The sequence below is a fragment of the Puntigrus tetrazona genome, chromosome 23 (assembly GCF_018831695.1).
Source record: "Puntigrus tetrazona isolate hp1 chromosome 23, ASM1883169v1, whole genome shotgun sequence".
Classification (NCBI taxonomy): domain Eukaryota; kingdom Metazoa; phylum Chordata; class Actinopteri; order Cypriniformes; family Cyprinidae; genus Puntigrus; species Puntigrus tetrazona.
The window spans coordinates 5,649,682-5,667,167 of record NC_056721.1 but is presented as its reverse complement, the minus strand read 5'-3'; the positions used below and the strand labels follow the sequence as shown (position 1 = coordinate 5,667,167).

The following is a 17,486-nucleotide window of genomic DNA, read 5'->3' as shown; positions in this document are numbered from 1 at the left end:
TTTCAGCTTTCAAATGTTGTCATTTTGTAAGAAATGTAACCGTTAATAACTATTAATCTTGTGGCTCTTTGATGAGTCGTGACAGATCGTGGTAGTGACTCAGTTCGAGGGGCATGTGTGAATGATCATCTCACCCTCTGCACTAGTTTTAGCAGGAAATAATCATGAATCAACATTAGCAGGTTGTTTCAACCACAAAAAGATAACTGGTTTATCTGTCAGATTCAGAGTTCAGTCAAACCCCCTGCAAAGGATCAATTGTAAGGAAGTCACCACACAATCTTCTCTCGAATATTATTACAGTTAAAACGAATATGAATGTAATATGTTATGAATCGTGAGCGAATCTGTATATATATTTCTGTACTTTTTTTAATTTCTGTGACTTCATGCTGCACCAATTTGTAGTCCATTTACCTGTATTTTTATGTAATTTATGTTGTATTCTTTTACCTTACTTTTTGTTCAAGATTTCCAGGATAGAGACATTTGGTTTTTGTAAAAATACAAACAAGTTTGATTAGACTGGCATCAACAACAATAAATGCCAAAGCATTTTTAACTCTCATTTAACTTTGTAGTAATTTAGTAGCAAAGTTACATTTTATTGTAACCATTTAGCATAGTTTTTTTTCCCAACCAGAACAACCCTAATAAAATAAGCCACCTTTTTTTATCATGCTAAAACTGTAGTAGGCCTACCCATGTTTTTTTTGATGTACTGATTATTATTTGAATAGCCACAGCTGTACTGCAAATAGCACAACCATGGTTAATTTGTGGTTATGGTTTCTGGATTTTGGTTTTATCTGTAGTACAACAATGGTTAATTTTCATAACAGAACACCTGACTTGCCACCATTTACATTTCAAATCACATGTAGTAGATTAACTGCTGCTCGGGTATGTTTTTCCACCAATGATAATACACTTCCACCACACTCACTGAAAAGAGTGAGGACCACTTCACTCTCTTAAGCACTCCAACAGAGCTTTCAGCGTGGCACTTAGGACTGCTTCACAGCTTCATATTTCAGAAATATGTCAGGTGGACAGAGCAGGAGGAGGCTGGTCCTTTGATGAAGTGGGCAATGAAAGAATTTGTGGTGGACGTCTCTCAAGGCAAAGTTATGTTCCATTTAGAGGATCGTGTTTGAATATTTACGAATGGAGCTGAAATAGAAAGACATCTAAAGAGGCAAATGCATTAAAAATACACAGGAAGCATCACTTCCTTTAAAGTTTCCTGATTTGTCTATGTACATACACTGGAAGCAAATGATGTCCTGTTGCTCTGCTGTATATGATGAATGGTTGAGCTCTCAGCTTGGAATCAAGCAGCCAGTAATGTAAATGTATACTAATGTACATGAATGTTTGGCCTTTGCATGCAAATCATCGGTTCAGAGCGATGCCCAAAAAAGAGTCTTGCAGGCTGAATAAAAATGTGGATATGCATTAGTTTGTGGAGTAGTTGTCAGTATTTACTAACTATTGTCTCATTTTGCTTCAATAAACTCCTATATTTGCTTCTAGTAAGGTTGTTAGTAAGTTAGTAAGGTTGTAGTTAAGGTATGGGGTCGGATTAAAGGGATTTCTAAGCACTTAAAAAATAACCATTAATATGCTGGTAATAAGCAAGCTGATGAACAACAAGTCGATCATTAGAATTGGTCCCTGAACTAAAGTGTTAGAAAATGCTAATTCATTCTCTGACAGTAGGTGGCATATTCAAAAAAGCAGAAATACTTTAATAAACAAAGCGCAATGCAACTTTTAGTTTCTGACACCTGATTGTCATAGAGAAGTCAAGAAGTTGTGCATGCAGGTGTGTATTTGAAGCAATGTTTGTCGCCCCAAATATTCTCTCCCAAACATTAGTTTTATTGTGCTTAAGTGTGTAAGTGCTGACAGTGCTATAAACGCCAGTTAGTAGAAATCATAACATAGTTTATGATTCAAAACCTTATCTTTTGCCATCAAACATTTATAAATATCGCAAAAGTGCAAGTCATCATCTCCAAACGCACTGGCCTCACGGAAAGTAAAATAAACAATCTAGAAAAAAGGGAACTACGTATGAGCGACAAGAACTTGTTTAAAACAAGCTCTGCAGGTAGAGCCGAACACAAAATGTGACAGTCAGCTGCTCAGACCTTCCATCAGTCATTCTGAGCGGCGCTCTGTGTTTTTTTTATGCAATGCTAACACCTGCGGAGTGCACCCAAAAGCCAATGTCAACAGTTCAGGTTGGAAAGTGAGATGACTCCGGAGCCACAGACCCAAAACAAACACGCAGAAAAACAATCAGCGCACAGGCATCACAGCCCATCCCGTCCAAGCGTTTCCGGGCACATGCATTACACAGAACGCAAGAGCACAGACTCTTCTTTGAAAGCGCCAGGCGCAGGTGGACCGAGGGTCTTTTGAAAGGTACGCTTTACTGTACGGGAGTAACCGAGCTGGACAGGATGGCATGTGCAGGAAACGGTAAGTGCCCAGGGAGGTGTACACCTCACACACATGAAAAGGTGTTCTGATCTGTCCCACAACAGGCACACAGCGTCTGACCTAGATTCCCCCCTATCCTGTAAAAAGCTGCTCTGCCAAGTAAGGCAGAGTGGGAAGGGCTGAGCCGTGGCGCGTAGCTTTTCCCATCTCTCTCTCTCTCTCTCTCTCTCTCTCTCTCTATTTCTCGCTCTCCCAAACATGGGCGGAGTGTAGCGTGGCCTTTTTCAAACTCGCCCGGCTGGCAAGCAGACTGGCTTTTGGAAGCAAGCAATGCTGTTTTGAACTGCTGCCAAATGAGACAGCCTCTGCCGGCGCAGCTGAAACTTTTACAGCCTCCTCACTTCGACAGGAAGAGACATGGGGAGCAAATTTGTAGGAGAGGGGAAAAAGAGCAAAATAAATCTTTGTAGCGTCTGCAAACCAAGGCACTGCATCAAGGATTTCCTTCTGTGCTTTCACGCTCCCCAACTTTGGCAAGGCGCCATTCGAAAAAAGATGTTTAAAAGAGATGTTTTTTCTCTCTCGCTCTCTCTCTGGGAGGACTGAACAGGGAACGGATGTGCTAGGAAGTGAAGAGTTCAGCGAGTTCAGTAAATGAGAAATATGTAAATGCATCAATAACAAAGGAGCGGTGACGTCACGCGCTGTGCTGCCCAGGACACTGCCTGAGAGCAGACGGGACAAACGTGGACTCATTTGACAAGATGCCATCTGCGTACTATAAAGCGTATTCCTGTTTTTACATCAGAGCTTTCTGGCACAGGAAGAAGACCCGCAACAAATGAAACGTTGCAGTCACTTCCTCTTTCATGATAAGGACTTGAGGACCTCACCAACTTCTAGCGTTATGACTCCGCTGGAATTTGCAGTAACTTCTCTCAGAGCCTATTTGCATAGCGTTTCGCTACTTAAATAAATGACTGCATGCAAAGTGCAACTTGATGACGCTGTCAAACACAAGGTGAGTCATAAAACCAACTGAATCAGTCAGGCAAAATGAGATTACCCGAGTGAGGTGTGTTTAGAGACTCTTTGAGGAAGTAGCACGGTCCACTCATGTCATGTTTCAAGAAATCCAAAACGCAGGCGGTGACAGAACAGCCTCTGGATGTGTGTAATGATTAGCGAGGACTATAACTCGAAGGCTCAAACTACCTGGGACAGATGCCAAATGCTGACAAAGGCAATCATTGCATTCCCAGGGGAGAGAAAAATCAACTCTTCATCCTCTCAAGCTTCTTTCAGGAGGGTTATTTATATTCCTTAAAAAAACACCGAAAGCATTGACTAATTGCTGAAGGGGTCGGTCACATGCTTTGGCTAAAGGGCAAGTAAGTATTAACCTGCTCTGGTGTTTCTCGCCTCTTCTACTGGACTGATCAAGTGTTTCCCTTGAATAATCAATTCTGAGCCCTTGTTTTCCAGACTGTGTACTTGGTGATACTGGCAAGTCGGGGTACAAGTTGACCCTCTTGCATTCCCGTAAAATCTAGTGTGTCACGTTTTGCTTGGTTATAGTTTGGCAACTGTACCTTTATAGGCACTTTGTGATTTTCGGCACGGCAAACCTTCTCGTCTTGATCTCTGATTTGTTTTACGTTACTCAAACTCCCTTTCTTTCTCCACCTCCTCTCCCTCTCTCAGTTTCTGTCTTTCACTTCCGCATCCTGTGCCAAAGTGGGCAGGAGAAAGAGCTCGTGGTGAGGCGGGTGAAACGGAGGCCGCTGTATGTGCTCTTTCTTCAGCCACAACCCCGTGGAAGAGCATGTTTGGTGGTAGCACGTTTCTAGGTCTCTCTTTCCGAGATAGGCGTAGTGTATGCAAGAGTCTACTCTTCTCGCCGCCATGACCCTGCCTTGTGTTCTTTGACGTTGAAGCTTCTAGTCTGCAGGTATTCTGCTTTTTTTCTCGCTTTCATACTTAATCGAATGCCCCGTAGATTATTCTGCCACTTTTTTAAGAGATTCTCGTAAAGCATCAATGTCGATTCTTTCACTCAGCAGCTCTGGCTCTCTTGTTCACTGTTGTCTTCCTCTTGTAAACGTGTCTGCTTTACCCCTGAGTCCATGCTTCGGATTCCGCCATTTCTACCACATAAACGACTTTCGGACGAAATGATTGTTGATGTACATTTGAGAAATGTTTTTTAGGCTCGGATCTATTAACAATAGATATCTTTTTGTTGATATTTTCGAAAGTTATTTTCACGATGAGCATACGCGTTCCTTCAGATAGCTTGCACGTCCCTTTAGTTTTGTGACTTTGGGTTTGTGTTTGTTAAGGATTTTAATGATTTTCAACTTACAAATAGTGTTTGGCTGCTACCTAAATGTTTTTGGAGGAAATTAACACAGTGTTGTGTTTGGATATGATGCTAGTGTTTCGAGGATGGCCTATAAATTACACTGTAGTCAAAAATATGTTTTACATCCCTTAAATTGTCTTTTATTTTTGAACAATAGATTACGGTTAGTTTTGAGTGATTTATTTCTTTAAAAAGAAAGTACCAGTGAGGAACCTGTGGCAGAAATAGTGCATTTAAGAAGGTTTAGATTTCATGTATTGAGTATACAGTATAAGAGCGTTGTAAAATACTCTTTATATTCAGTAGGTATTCTTTCGAAATGCTTGACTTGTTTTTATTTGAATGCTTTTTTTTCTGTTGTATTTGCAATGGCGAAATACACAAATGCAAAAACGAAAACAAAATAGAACTAGTTTGGGAGAGAAAATAATGAAATTGGGACCTAACTGAATAAAATTCTTCACTAAATGGCATTTGTTACACAGATCGGCAGATGTAACTGAATGAAATACTGATGAAATATTACAGACAGGATGCAACAAACAGGTGTTTTATTCTAATTTAAGGTTTGTATAAAATGAAACAATTAAAGACTAAATTTTAGCTATTGATCATAATGTTAGTGTGGTGACAATCCATCAGTGCAACGATTATGTTTATATTTAGTTCCTTTTTGTCAAATTCACAGTTAATTCCTTTAAAATGGGATGAGCAATCGATGAGATCTGATTCTTTTGAAAAGGTGACATCTTTTTTATTACGAGGCTGTTATAACTAGGACGAAATTACGCCGCCATTTAATGGCATTAAAACTGCATTGATGAATTTGATTTAAATCTTTGTTTAAAAAAAAATTACAAAGAAAAGCTCTCAAGATGGCGTCGACGTGCCACGTGTTTGTGTACTACTGTACTAAGTGTATTTTACTTTAAAGGATTTTTGAGGACTTTTTAATGGAGTCTCCTTCAAATAACAGCAACGTTTTTAAACATATCATTATTTAACATCAGATCGGCTCTCCACGTGCAATCAGTTATGGAAAAGCTGTGAAAAAAATGGTGCTGTTAGGTTTAAACAACCCATGATGTGCTGATATCTGATGATTTAGCTTTAGAGCAAGGATTTTTCTTGAGTAATGTTCTTTTTATTGCTCGTCAGCAGAAGGAAAGAGGGCAGGTAATTTGCTGCTTTTTAAGCTAAAACCAAGAGAAGCACAAAAGTTTGCATATACATGTTTATTTTGCTCAAAGACAGAGAGAGATGGCAACAGGAAAAAAGTGGAGCGAGGGAGGGAGGAAAAGGAGAGCATTTCCTCCACCCCCTGTTCTCCTCAGATGAACTTATCATGTAGCGTCATATTTTCTCTCGCTCCCTCTTTTTTTCCCCCCTCTTTCCCATACAGCTCCACTCCCTCCTACATTTACTGTAGCTGACAATCAGATGCACTCTGGGCTCCGACCCCACATTAGCAAACAGGAAGTTTCAAAACAAACACCGTTTAACCCTAAAAATACTTCGATTTCGCTGCATGCACAACCAAATCTACAACCTCTTACTGGAACAGCCCGAGAACAGCAGCGGTTTCGTAATCTCTAAGTATTTTGAAAGTTTTATTTGGACGAAGCGTTTCGAACGAAAGCAGAAAATTTACTGCAGGTGAGAAAACACGCTGAAAATGCGCAGACACGCAGCATATGCTCGGGCCTATTAGTTACATGGCCCCAGACGGGGGCAGAGATCTAAGTCTAATCTGCAAGGTCTTTGTATAAACAAGGCAAGGCAGAATCCTTATCGTCGAGTTTCGATGAGTAACAGCAGGCTCTCCGGAGACCGCGTGACAGAGTCAACCAAGGTCAAGCCAAGCCCAACTTCCTGTTTTTTGGGGACCGCTATTTTTGCTTTAAGGGCGTTTCTCTCTGGTGTAGGTTGATGACAGGAGATCATAAGCAAAGTGATTAATGACATTTCCAAAGAGTTATGGATTAACTCTTAAAGCAGACGCGGACGCAATAGCTGTCACACGTACAGTGACTGGAACAGGAAGAAAAGTGTTGCTGAATGTAGTTCAGGGAAACCGTACGATGATTCATACGAATGAAAAATATGTTTCATGTTAAGAAATAAAGCTAATGCTACGATGCTAGAACTCAATGGTATGCTGGTCTACAAACAAAGGATTACAGATGAGATAGCAACATTACTATTAATAGTAGACACGAAACATGCATTGTTTGTTCGTACCCTATCTCATGTTTTCCTTGATTTACGGTTATACGGATGCCAAAGGGAGTTTCAACGGGGAAGCTCCCCTCCTACGTTAAATTATCGTTTCACAAAGGCATCGTCTCAAGTTCCGTATTTTTTATTTTTTAAATGTGGCCTCCTATACTCTTCCTCTGCCAACATCCCCCACCCTTCAAGGCTCTACCCACCACCCTCTTCTCCGTTCATTGAAATTCAGCCTGGCATACAGGCACTGCCCCTTTCTTGGCACCAGACTCAGGGACTCGGCGACAGAAAGGAGGGGAGAGAATTAAAATGAAAACAAGAATATGTATCAATTTCTCAATCGCTGAGCTCGTGCCAAACAGTCAGCCGGTTTCGTGGATCTGATGCTTGGTTATCGATAGCCATTTTCGGTGTACGATTTCAGCGAATATCGTAAGCACATATGGTCTTGGCAACCATAACGCAGTGGGAGGCGTTCAGCAGGCTAATTGATTTGCCTGTTTACCTCCCTGCGATTGGACGGTCACAAGGGCTAACGGCTGTGTCCTTTGATCGCTAGGTAAGATAGAAGGCCTTTTGTTGATCTGATTTGTTTACCTCTTTCTGATTTGCAAAACCCTCAGACAGGGAAGTAAGATGATCCTTTCTGGCTATAAAATGCTTGGTATATGATTACGCCAAGAAGCGGCAAGGCATAGATGATGCGTAAACAAATGCAGGCAATTAAAAATGGCAGCCATTTCGCTGTTTCTTGGTAGAGGAATATATTTTAACATTTAACGTTCGTTTAATGGCGGGTTTTGTCATGTATCACAGTGTGGGATATTAAGCAAAGATCCATTTAACCTTTGTGATGTTTTTCATGTGTTAGAGGCACTGGCTCGTTTCCAAATCCTAGTGAGCTGCCTACGTAGGAAGCACTTTTAAGTCATCACATGTGCTCTCCTGATATGAAGGCTGTTCCAAAAAGGTAAGATACTCCACTTTAGCTAGATTCTGAGAATTGTAATGCATTGCATGAGTCCTTCAGTGAGAAGCTAAACCCAGAATGCATTGCAGGTTTAATGATTTTTCAAAGATTGATGCCATTAAATAAAACATCTAAAAATTAATCTAAAATATTTTACTCAGTATTGTAGTGTGCATTTTAAAGTGTAGTAGAGCGGTAGCTTAGCCACATGCTAACACCAGACTCAACTGAAATCAGTCTTGAGTCGAGTTAGTGACTTCCACAGTCTTCCACATCAGTCACTTATAGTACCGCCTATGTAGGCAATAGATTGCAAGTTCACTAGATTTGGAAAAAGACCATTTCGTCTGCACAGGGCAACTGTAAACTCATTCAGATTAAGTTGCTTAATACATAATACAGTGCGAAGTCTTTGACAAAAATGCGTGCCGTGACAGTTATTAACTTATTCGGTTATTAATCTGGCGCCATATTTAGGCTATAAGCTAAAGCTGATTTAAAATGAATAAACATGTTGAATTATTAACATAAGGACACTAATGCCTACAATGCTATGAAGTATTACAAGCAGATTTGTAAGAGCTAAGTTGTTGATGTTAATGCTACGACTTTGTGTAACAAGCCTGCATGCATTTAGTTTACGGGGCTTGCTTTTTAATATTTATGCATGCAGAAACATTTTACCATTCTAAAATGAATCAATAATCTAATTTCAATTCCATTATTAAATATAACCTAATTTTTAATAGGCTTTTTTCAGAGTTAATCTAAAAAACAATTTTTGGCATGCCGCTTTAGTAGCGGTGTTATTTATTAAACATGTCATCTACTTAAGTGTCAAATTTAGCAGGCAATTAAAGTCACATTTCAATCACTTAGGGGAAATCTCCTTACAATACTGTAGTGTTAGGGTGTGGTCATAATTTGTCATTAGCATTTAGCTCTTATCATTCTTTTAGATGATTCTCTTAGTACAATTAGGTGTACTTTTTTTATACAAATACTTAACATTTGTGAGCTCATTACTGCAAACTATTGCCTGAATTCATTTAATGAAGTGTTGTCTACCTAATATAGCCACTTTTTACATATGCGCTTGTATTTTATGGTATCTCACGATTGCGTTTTCAATTCCACCCACACTATCTACGCTGAAAGCAACAGATAATCTCTAATGCTCTCTTAAATACCCATGCCGTAAAAATCAGGGCATTTGTGTCTAATTTGCATTAGCATTAGCATTACATATTTTTAAAACACAACTAAAGAGGTCATTTACATATGAAAAAATCTAAGCTGCACTAAAATGGACCTTAATACCTGGCAAAGGACCAAAAGCACTGGTTAGTCTCCATCAACGCGATTACCGCATATAGGGGAACAGAAGGGAAGACTAGTTCCCCATGTAATCTAAAATGATCCAAATGCCACATCTGTCAAAACCATATTAGCATATTTTCCTCTTTCACGGGCGAGGCATCAAACGTTGTCCTCGACTAAAGAAGCAGCTCTAGAATAGCCAGTACATCAAACACGCAAAATGCTAATGCCTACATTTTTCTTTGATTACATTGCAGTTGTGTGTCGTTACTGATGGTGTTTGTATAAAATGCACAACCTGATGAACCACATAGCTGATAAGAGTTCAGCGTGTTTTTGCTACACAGCTTCTGACCTGACCTTTACCGAAAAGTTAGCAAATCCGAGTTGGCACAGCATGCCATCTCTTTGTGATTCAGCAGACTGCGTCTTGTGCCAAAACTTTTCAATCAATGTCCTGCCAAATGGGCCAGAAAGAGCATGTGTATGCTAATTAGCTAAGAGGACTTTTGTATGTTAACAAATTGCCGAAAGTCAATGTCTGGAAGAGATTTGCATGTTTATTTATGCAAAACAGACATGCTCCACCTCTCAACGCCACACAATAACTGCTTTTATCGGCATTTTGCTAATGTTTCGCGTCTCTGGACGTTGCTGCGAAAGGGTAGCCTACGGATACGTGGGTTGTAAAGCAGCAACATTCACAAACTGAGAAACCGATTTAGCTGGATGCTACTAGGTTAGAGTGCTGATGTTTAGAGATGTTTAGCTTCGTCACGTATGCTAGCATGCTAACGGGGGTCCAGAAGCAGATGACTTCCACAGCATATCTGTTCGTTTTGTTGTGTGTGAAAGCACGCTATTGACTCGAGGATGAATCTTGGCTTTCTTGTGGTTGTACTGATGCCAGGCGTCCTTCAGTGCGTCGAGAGGGAGACCCTTGCTCTTGCAAACAGCCTCTGAGAACAGTGAACGCGTGAATGGGTTTTTCAGGCACACCTCGCAGAGGTTGCAAGGAATGCACAGCACTCGCACCCTAAAATGGCCGAAATGACGCCATTTTGTTTCCCCTCTATTTTGCTGTGCGGAATAGCAGAATCAGCTTTGTTAAAGCTACAGGAGACAGCTGAGGAAGCCATGTTTTACATCGTATGTTTACTTCAAAAGCGTAGCTTACGCAATGTTGTCTTGTTGGAATGAGCTCAGTTTTTGGCAAAACGGGCGCGAATTCCTGGCGAAGGATCAAGACTTTTTTTCCTTCATGATCCAATGCCAGCCTCGCTAGAATGAGTGAGTAATTTCTTTGGCTTTCAAAATTAGCGCTTCCCTTTAGCCTGCATCCTGGTTCAACTCCTCACAGTTCCCTAGTCTTTTCCGCATTTGATCGTTTTTCCGACTCAAATAAGCGCCGATGACTTGAGTCTGGTGAACACAGATGCCAAGCTTTAATCTGCTGTTGTCTTTCTGCAACTGCATAGAAATAAGCAGCTCTGAGATCTATATGACTGATTCAGACCGGCGATGCCTTAAAATACTGTGGCGCCAGTTTGAACTCGTTTTGACACTTCGATTTAGAGAATAAAAATTAAACCAAGTGGCATCACAAACAAATGCTGCACAGGCTTTTCTCGTCTAACTAACTTCACTTGAAATAACTTTTAACCAGCTGGTGTCAAGGTGACTTTAGTGGATGTGTGAATTCGATTCTCCTCAAGTTCACATATGGTGTCCTAGCAGAATAAGAGGTCTTCACATTAAAAATGCCGGAAGATTATTCATTTCCTTTCTTAATTTTAAATAGTGTGTAAGTTAAAACATGGTGTATATCTTAAGCACATAATAAATATTTTTTAAAAAAGTGTTTTAATTGTTTAAAGTAATCTTTACACGTCCACTCTTGTCGAATATGCACCTTTGTAAAATAAAAATGACTTCAGAAGTAAATCTTTAAGTGTGAACTTAATGCAGTGATTTCAGACACTTAATGTTATTTACAATTCAATGAAATTGCATTATAGTTTATATTAATTAAACTTTTGACACACTTAGGTATGACTAAACTACATCTATATGGCCCGGTTTCACAGACGGGGATTAGCCTAAACCAGGATTAGGCCATAGTTCGTATGCTTGTATTTTAAAATATGCTTTAAGATTTCAAATACACTACAAGTATAGCTTCAGTATAATCAAGCACACGTCTTTTTTCAAGTGGATAAATGTACGTGTACGCATTGCAACACTGGCTCAAACTGTTCTGTGCAGTCAAGACTTTATAGTTGTGCTAACCAGCGTCTTTCTCTCCGCAGGAATCCAGCGGTCGGCTTTCTGACTGGTTGACATCTGTTCTGCTGTCCTTGGGGCTGAGGTAGTAGATTGAATAGTTGTGGAGCCCTGCGCTCTCTCATTGAGATAACTATACAATCTACTGTCTTTCCTAAGGCGACAGCCAAAACATCCACAAACAAGTGCCTGCATTCATCCAGTGAGGATGATCGCTCACGTTACAGGGTTGGGATTGACGTGTCATGTTGACTTCATACGTACGCAAGCGTGTCAGGCGATGGGATTGCCCTTTGGTGTCTTGACAGGGTGAGGTAGTAGGTTGTATAGTTTGGTGGGAGGGATCAAACCCTGTTCAGGTGATAACTATACAGTCTATTGCCTTCCTTGTTGTGCCAGCTGTCTGCCAGCTAGTGGAAAATCCCTGGAGCTTAAATATTGCTTAAACTTTACGGCCTGCTTCACACCGCATGAACTATGAATATAACCACAGCGTGCAAACAGCGTGCTTATTTCAGCATCCATGTTTTCAGGAGGCAACATTTACGCTGTCTGCATACACAGCAACGGATACTGTAGTCGTCGCAAAATATGGCGAAAATGCCCTACAGACCTATTTATCAACAGTAATTTGCGGCATAGCCTTTTTTGAAGCAGGAAAAGACTGAATCAAGACGAGTTAAGCAGTTTATCCGCACTTAATGCTTTTTGGTTATGTCCTGCATAGATTAATAAATATTTGGTTGTAAAGGTCATGTAATTTACACTATGATTTAAAAGGTTTGGGGACAGTACGTTTTTTAAATGAATTTCAGCTAAGATGCATTTTAACAATCCAAACTTACAAATGATTTCTCTAACATAAATGCCGTCCCGTTCTTTTTCTGCTCGTCTGAGAATCCTGAAGCATGTAGAAACTATTGTCTATCAGAAATTGCTAGTAAGTTTCACAGTTAGATACAAAAGAAATCTCACATTCAATTAAACGTACAATTTTGCAGTAGAAATATTATATAATGCGCTCCAATAGTGTCCGTTTGATTCGTAACTTTGCAAAAATCCTTCCTTTTTTACAATCGATAATAAGAAGGAATGTCTTTTGCACAACATATATTAACATGATTTCTGAAGGAACGTGTCACGCTGAAGACTGGGGTGATGATGCTGAGAATCCAGCAGCAGAAGAGCTGCGAGTGTGAAAGCACAATGAGACTCTTACGGCTTTGTGTGTGTGTGTGTGTGTTTTGTGAACTCTTTACCTAACAAGCCTGAACAACATCCCCTGCCAGCTTAACTTGCTGATCTAGTATTACATATGAAGAGAAAAATCTGATTAAAAGGGATTTGCAGAGCTCAGATTTATGGCTTAATCAATAATTTAGCTTTTCTGTTGGCTCGTGATCAAACAGGATTTTCACACATCATGACAGGAAGTTCAGTTTCAATCAGACAATGCATGTGGCATTTCGATGAATGAAAAATAGTATGCATAATATGGTTTGGTCTATGAATAAAATAGCTTTGTTCAATAATCCTTTGCCTTTTTGATTATATTTTTATTTTTCTAAGAGTTGATTTATAAGAGTTATCATACAGATTATGCAGTATGTATTGATTTGATGCGCAACCTTTATAAAATCATAAAACAAACACTGCACAGCACTTTAGTTCATTGTGCTTTTGAATAAAAGATTTGAGCTTAGAACCATTTATAATTTTATGATGTTTTTACGAGGAAAATTATATTTGCCAATAAAATATACCTTGTGAGAGACACTTTGATATTTACAGTAAGCCTACCGTATGGAGACAAACTGAAAAAGTTACTGTAATTTTGCTTATAGATGTTACTCAAACACAATATACACATAACACATTTCATACAGCGGTGACATGTCAATATTTTGAAGTTAAAGGAATAGCTGACTCAAAAATGTTATTTCTGTCATCATTTACTCCTTGGCAGAACTATTCCTTTAATTCAAGCAAAACTCTTCACTCTGATAAGGTTAGTCGTATGCTATATTCGATAGCCTGTTTTTAAACATCCATTTAGTTTTTCGACAAAGTTGGTTGCTAACAAATGTTACTGTGCACAAATATTAACAAAACAAAACTTGTCAAGTCGGACTTTGGTCTAAAGCCCTGCGTGTTACAGCCTTTATCTGAACACATGAAGTATGTCAACAAAATGACAGGGATTAGCCACACAATGTTAAAAAGGAATAAAGTGAAACTCTCGCCAATCAAATATCTAAGAATGTTATAATAGCAATTGTGAGTCAACTCAGTCATAATTAGCATTAGCTCTTTTTTATCCTTCCCGTTACAAAAGTAGTCAGCCTCTTTATTTAGTTTTCGAACAAACAAATGAACAATCTGTTAAATGTTTATTAAATAAACAAAAAACCTAATGAAATTCCGACTTCGTTCTTCACCGTGTCGTTGTAAAAGCTTGTGGCGCCCTCTAGTGATCATCCGGCTTTCTAGCTCCTGAAGGCTTTTTCAGTGATATAATTCGATATTGGGAGCCCGTTCTCGTGAAAATGCGTATAAATATTACGCCAAATAAAAACAAAAGACTTGTGTTATTGATGTGCAAAAATGACTTTGACGTGCATATGATACTCACGTGATCGGCGTGATCGGGCGCACATATGATACACGCTGCCGACGCGACCCTAATCTTACCCACTGAGTAGCATATATACGCCAAAGTAGACATTTACCTCTTATTTTTATTTGGGATTCTATTTAAATGCACTTTCATGAGATGCCTATATCTCCAATATATTGTCACTACTCAGAATTGTATCATAGAGTGAAATTATGAAGAGATTATGGATCTGCCTGAGTCATCTGCCAGTGTTGGAGGGAAATGATGGCCAGTGTTCGGTTCTCCAGGCTGGGATCTCAATGAAGAACTTGAGAAGTCGCCTCGTCCTCTCCAGCACAGTACGTAGCGTCTCCAGATCTCCAGGTAAGCCTCCCTGATTTTCGCGATACGGAAGGCGTAGACCACAGGGTTCACCGCTGAGTTGGCGTGAGAGAGGAGTATTCCTGCATAAAAAGCGATCTGGGGGACGCCTCGAGGACCCGTCGAAAGCGAGACGCAATTCATGACGTGCAGAGGCATCCAGCACGCTGCGAACAGCAGGAGAACCAGTGCCAGAGAACACGCCAGCCTCTTCTCCTTGATCAGAAAGGCCCTTAGTTTAGATTCAGCAGGTGTTGAAGTCTGGTCTTCCCGCCGGAGGCGTTTGCGCAGGCTGTAGAAGACCAGAGCGTAAAGAAGGGTCATGGCTGCTAATGGGAGCAGGATGCAGCCCAGGTAGTTGAAGTAGACCATATAGGGCAGGGAGATGACAGCTAAGAAGGTGCAGTTGATTTGGGAAGAGTTAAGGAGCGAGGTGGACTGGGAATGGCCGTTATGCCAACCGAAGAGAGGGGTGAAACCCAGCAGACAAGATATCAACCAACACAGGACCACTGCAATCCAGGAACGCCGCTCAGTGGCGATCTCTTTATACCTGCATTCACAGAGCATGTCGACTGGGCATCAAAAGTTTTAAAATAACACTTCATATAAAATGAATATACTTAAGCGTGAACTGATTATAATTTACATCGAAATGCAAACAGCTCAGCTTTAGAACACTGACACGAGCAACTTAATTGGGACTTCTTTCGATGTAATTTCATAATTTCTTCTTTTGTCTTTTATATGCGATTTAAGGCATACTGCTGAATGAACTGATCAGCATTTGATGAACTAAAATATACTTTGATGCGTTGCTATTTAAGTCACGGATTTGAATATATTTATAATTCCACACTTGTGACCCTGGACCACAAAACCAAACTTAAGTGGCTGGGTCAAAATAATATGCCAAAAATAAACATTATGTTCCATGAAGACGTTTGAAATTATACCGTAATTAATAAAACCTATTTTTGATTATTAATATGCATGAGAACTAATAAGGACACATTTAAAGGTGACTTTCTACATATTTAGAATTTTTTTCCCAAATAGTTGCATCTCAGTCAAATATTGTCCAGTCCTAACAAAACACACATCTATAGAAAACCTATTTATTTAGATTTTGGAAGATGTATAAATCTCTCTTTTTTAAAAGAAAACTGACACTTATGACACTTTTGTGGTCCAGGGTCATTTGTTCAGAGTTTAGCCCATTTAAAATAGTTTAACTTGTAATATAACATCTAAAAATACACTATAGTTAAAATCAAGTGCTTTGGTAAGTAGCCTCCTTTTTTAAAACAGTAATTAAAAACACTCATGGACAGCTGAGTGGAGGAAGTGAAAGAAAAATTAAAAACCCTGCGAAAGTCACGATTCGTCGACCAATCCCGGTTCTGCAGTTTGTTTAGCTCCACCCATTTGGTGCCTGTAAGATTATAATGATTTTGGGAAACGCAGCCCAGGCCTGTTACCTGATCCTTTGCTTTGTTTGTCAGTTATTATGTGTTTCTCATTGAGCTCTGGACGTGGGAAAAGCATCTGTTACACGTCGGTTGGGAATACAGTCAACAAGTGGCATATTGTTTAGATAAATGCAGTAAGTGTGAGAACATCATTCACGGAGCCTAAAATAACTCTAAAAGATCGCTGTGTCAGAAACATCTGAGGAAACGGAGAATTCAAAACCTTCCTGTTAGAAAGGATCGATGATTAAAATGATTTCAGTCAGAAACATCTGCAGACAGGAAGGGCATGGACGTTTTATCATGAAATTATATCGCTGTGGTGTAATTTTGTGACCATGACAAACATTTTAGGGACGATTTTTATTATTGTGATCAGATACCTTGGGACTGAGAACAGTTTGTCTTATTTAATGGCTGTACATGTGACCCTGGACCACAAAACCAGTCATAAGTATCATAATTATTTGTAGCAACAGCCGACAATATATGGGTTAAAATTATATTTTTCTTTTATGCCAAAAATCATTAGGATATTAAGTAAAGATTATGTTCCATGAAGATATTTTGTACATTTCTTACCATAAATATATCAAAACGTACTTACTGATTAGTAAAATGCTTTGCTCATTTCTCAATATTTATTAATTTTTCAGATTGTAAAATAGCTGTGTCTCAACCAAATACTGTCCTGTTCTAACAAACCTGATTTATTCAGCTGATGTATAAGTCCCAATTTCAGAAAGTTGGCCTCTTTTGTGCAAGGCCATACAAGCTGTGATTTGAAAAAGATATTGGTTTTCTGTGACTTAATGTTAGGACTTTCTGTTATAATGTTGGCTAAAACAATTTTCAATCCAAAATTGCAAGTAAATTGCTAGTAATTGCTACCAAAAGTCTTCTGAAGAGACAATAATATTCTTTTTTTTTATATGTATATATTTCGTAAGCTCTGACCTGAGAGGTATTGAGACGCGCAGGTATCGGTCCACAGCGATCGCCAGGAGGGACAGCACAGACGCTTGGGTCAGCACCAGCAGCACACAGCTGACCGCCAGACAGGCCTGGAACGGGATCTCCAGCCAGCCGTCCACCAGCACAGCCAGGGGCACTGCCACCGCCCCCACCAGGAAATCAGCCACGGCCAGAGACGCCACGAAGCAGAAGGTGGGCTGACGCAAGGTGCGCCTCAAACACACGGCCCAAACCACCAGCACGTTCCCCAGGCAGCAGGCCGCGGAGATGACCAGCTCCAGAGAGGTGTAGATCAGCCAGGCCATGAGGACGAACCGACACCAGCAAACAGAGCCCAGCCTGAGTCGAGTGTGAAGAAGCCTGTGACCATCTGGTCTGCACGCACACGCACACACACACACACACACACACCCCTGATCTTCAGTGTGCATCTCTGGGGGTCTC

General features: G+C 39.9%; 1 protein-coding gene and 1 long non-coding RNA gene across 2 annotated transcripts in view; one reads left to right on the top strand and one right to left on the bottom strand.

Annotated features, from left to right (window-relative positions):
* The first annotated feature begins 4,211 nt into the window (after positions 1 to 4,211).
* On the top strand, positions 4,212 to 13,150 carry LOC122329299. The gene is made up of 3 exons (XR_006247895.1): positions 4,212 to 4,402; positions 7,917 to 8,015; positions 11,645 to 13,150. It is a non-coding gene; the product is annotated as an uncharacterized LOC122329299 (long non-coding RNA).
* A 1,157-nt stretch (positions 13,151 to 14,307) lies between these two features.
* The window catches only part of LOC122329285 (adenosine receptor A1-like), a 4,376-nt gene continuing 1,197 nt past the window's right edge, over positions 14,308 to 17,486 (bottom strand). Inside the window, exons 2-3 of the mRNA XM_043225510.1 lie at positions 17,025 to 17,417; positions 14,308 to 15,148 (exon numbers count right to left, since the gene is read on the bottom strand). Coding sequence (XP_043081445.1) covers positions 14,446 to 15,148; positions 17,025 to 17,417 — 1,096 coding nt within the window. The 3' untranslated portion in view covers positions 14,308 to 14,445. The remainder of the gene's footprint in view (positions 15,149 to 17,024; positions 17,418 to 17,486) is intronic.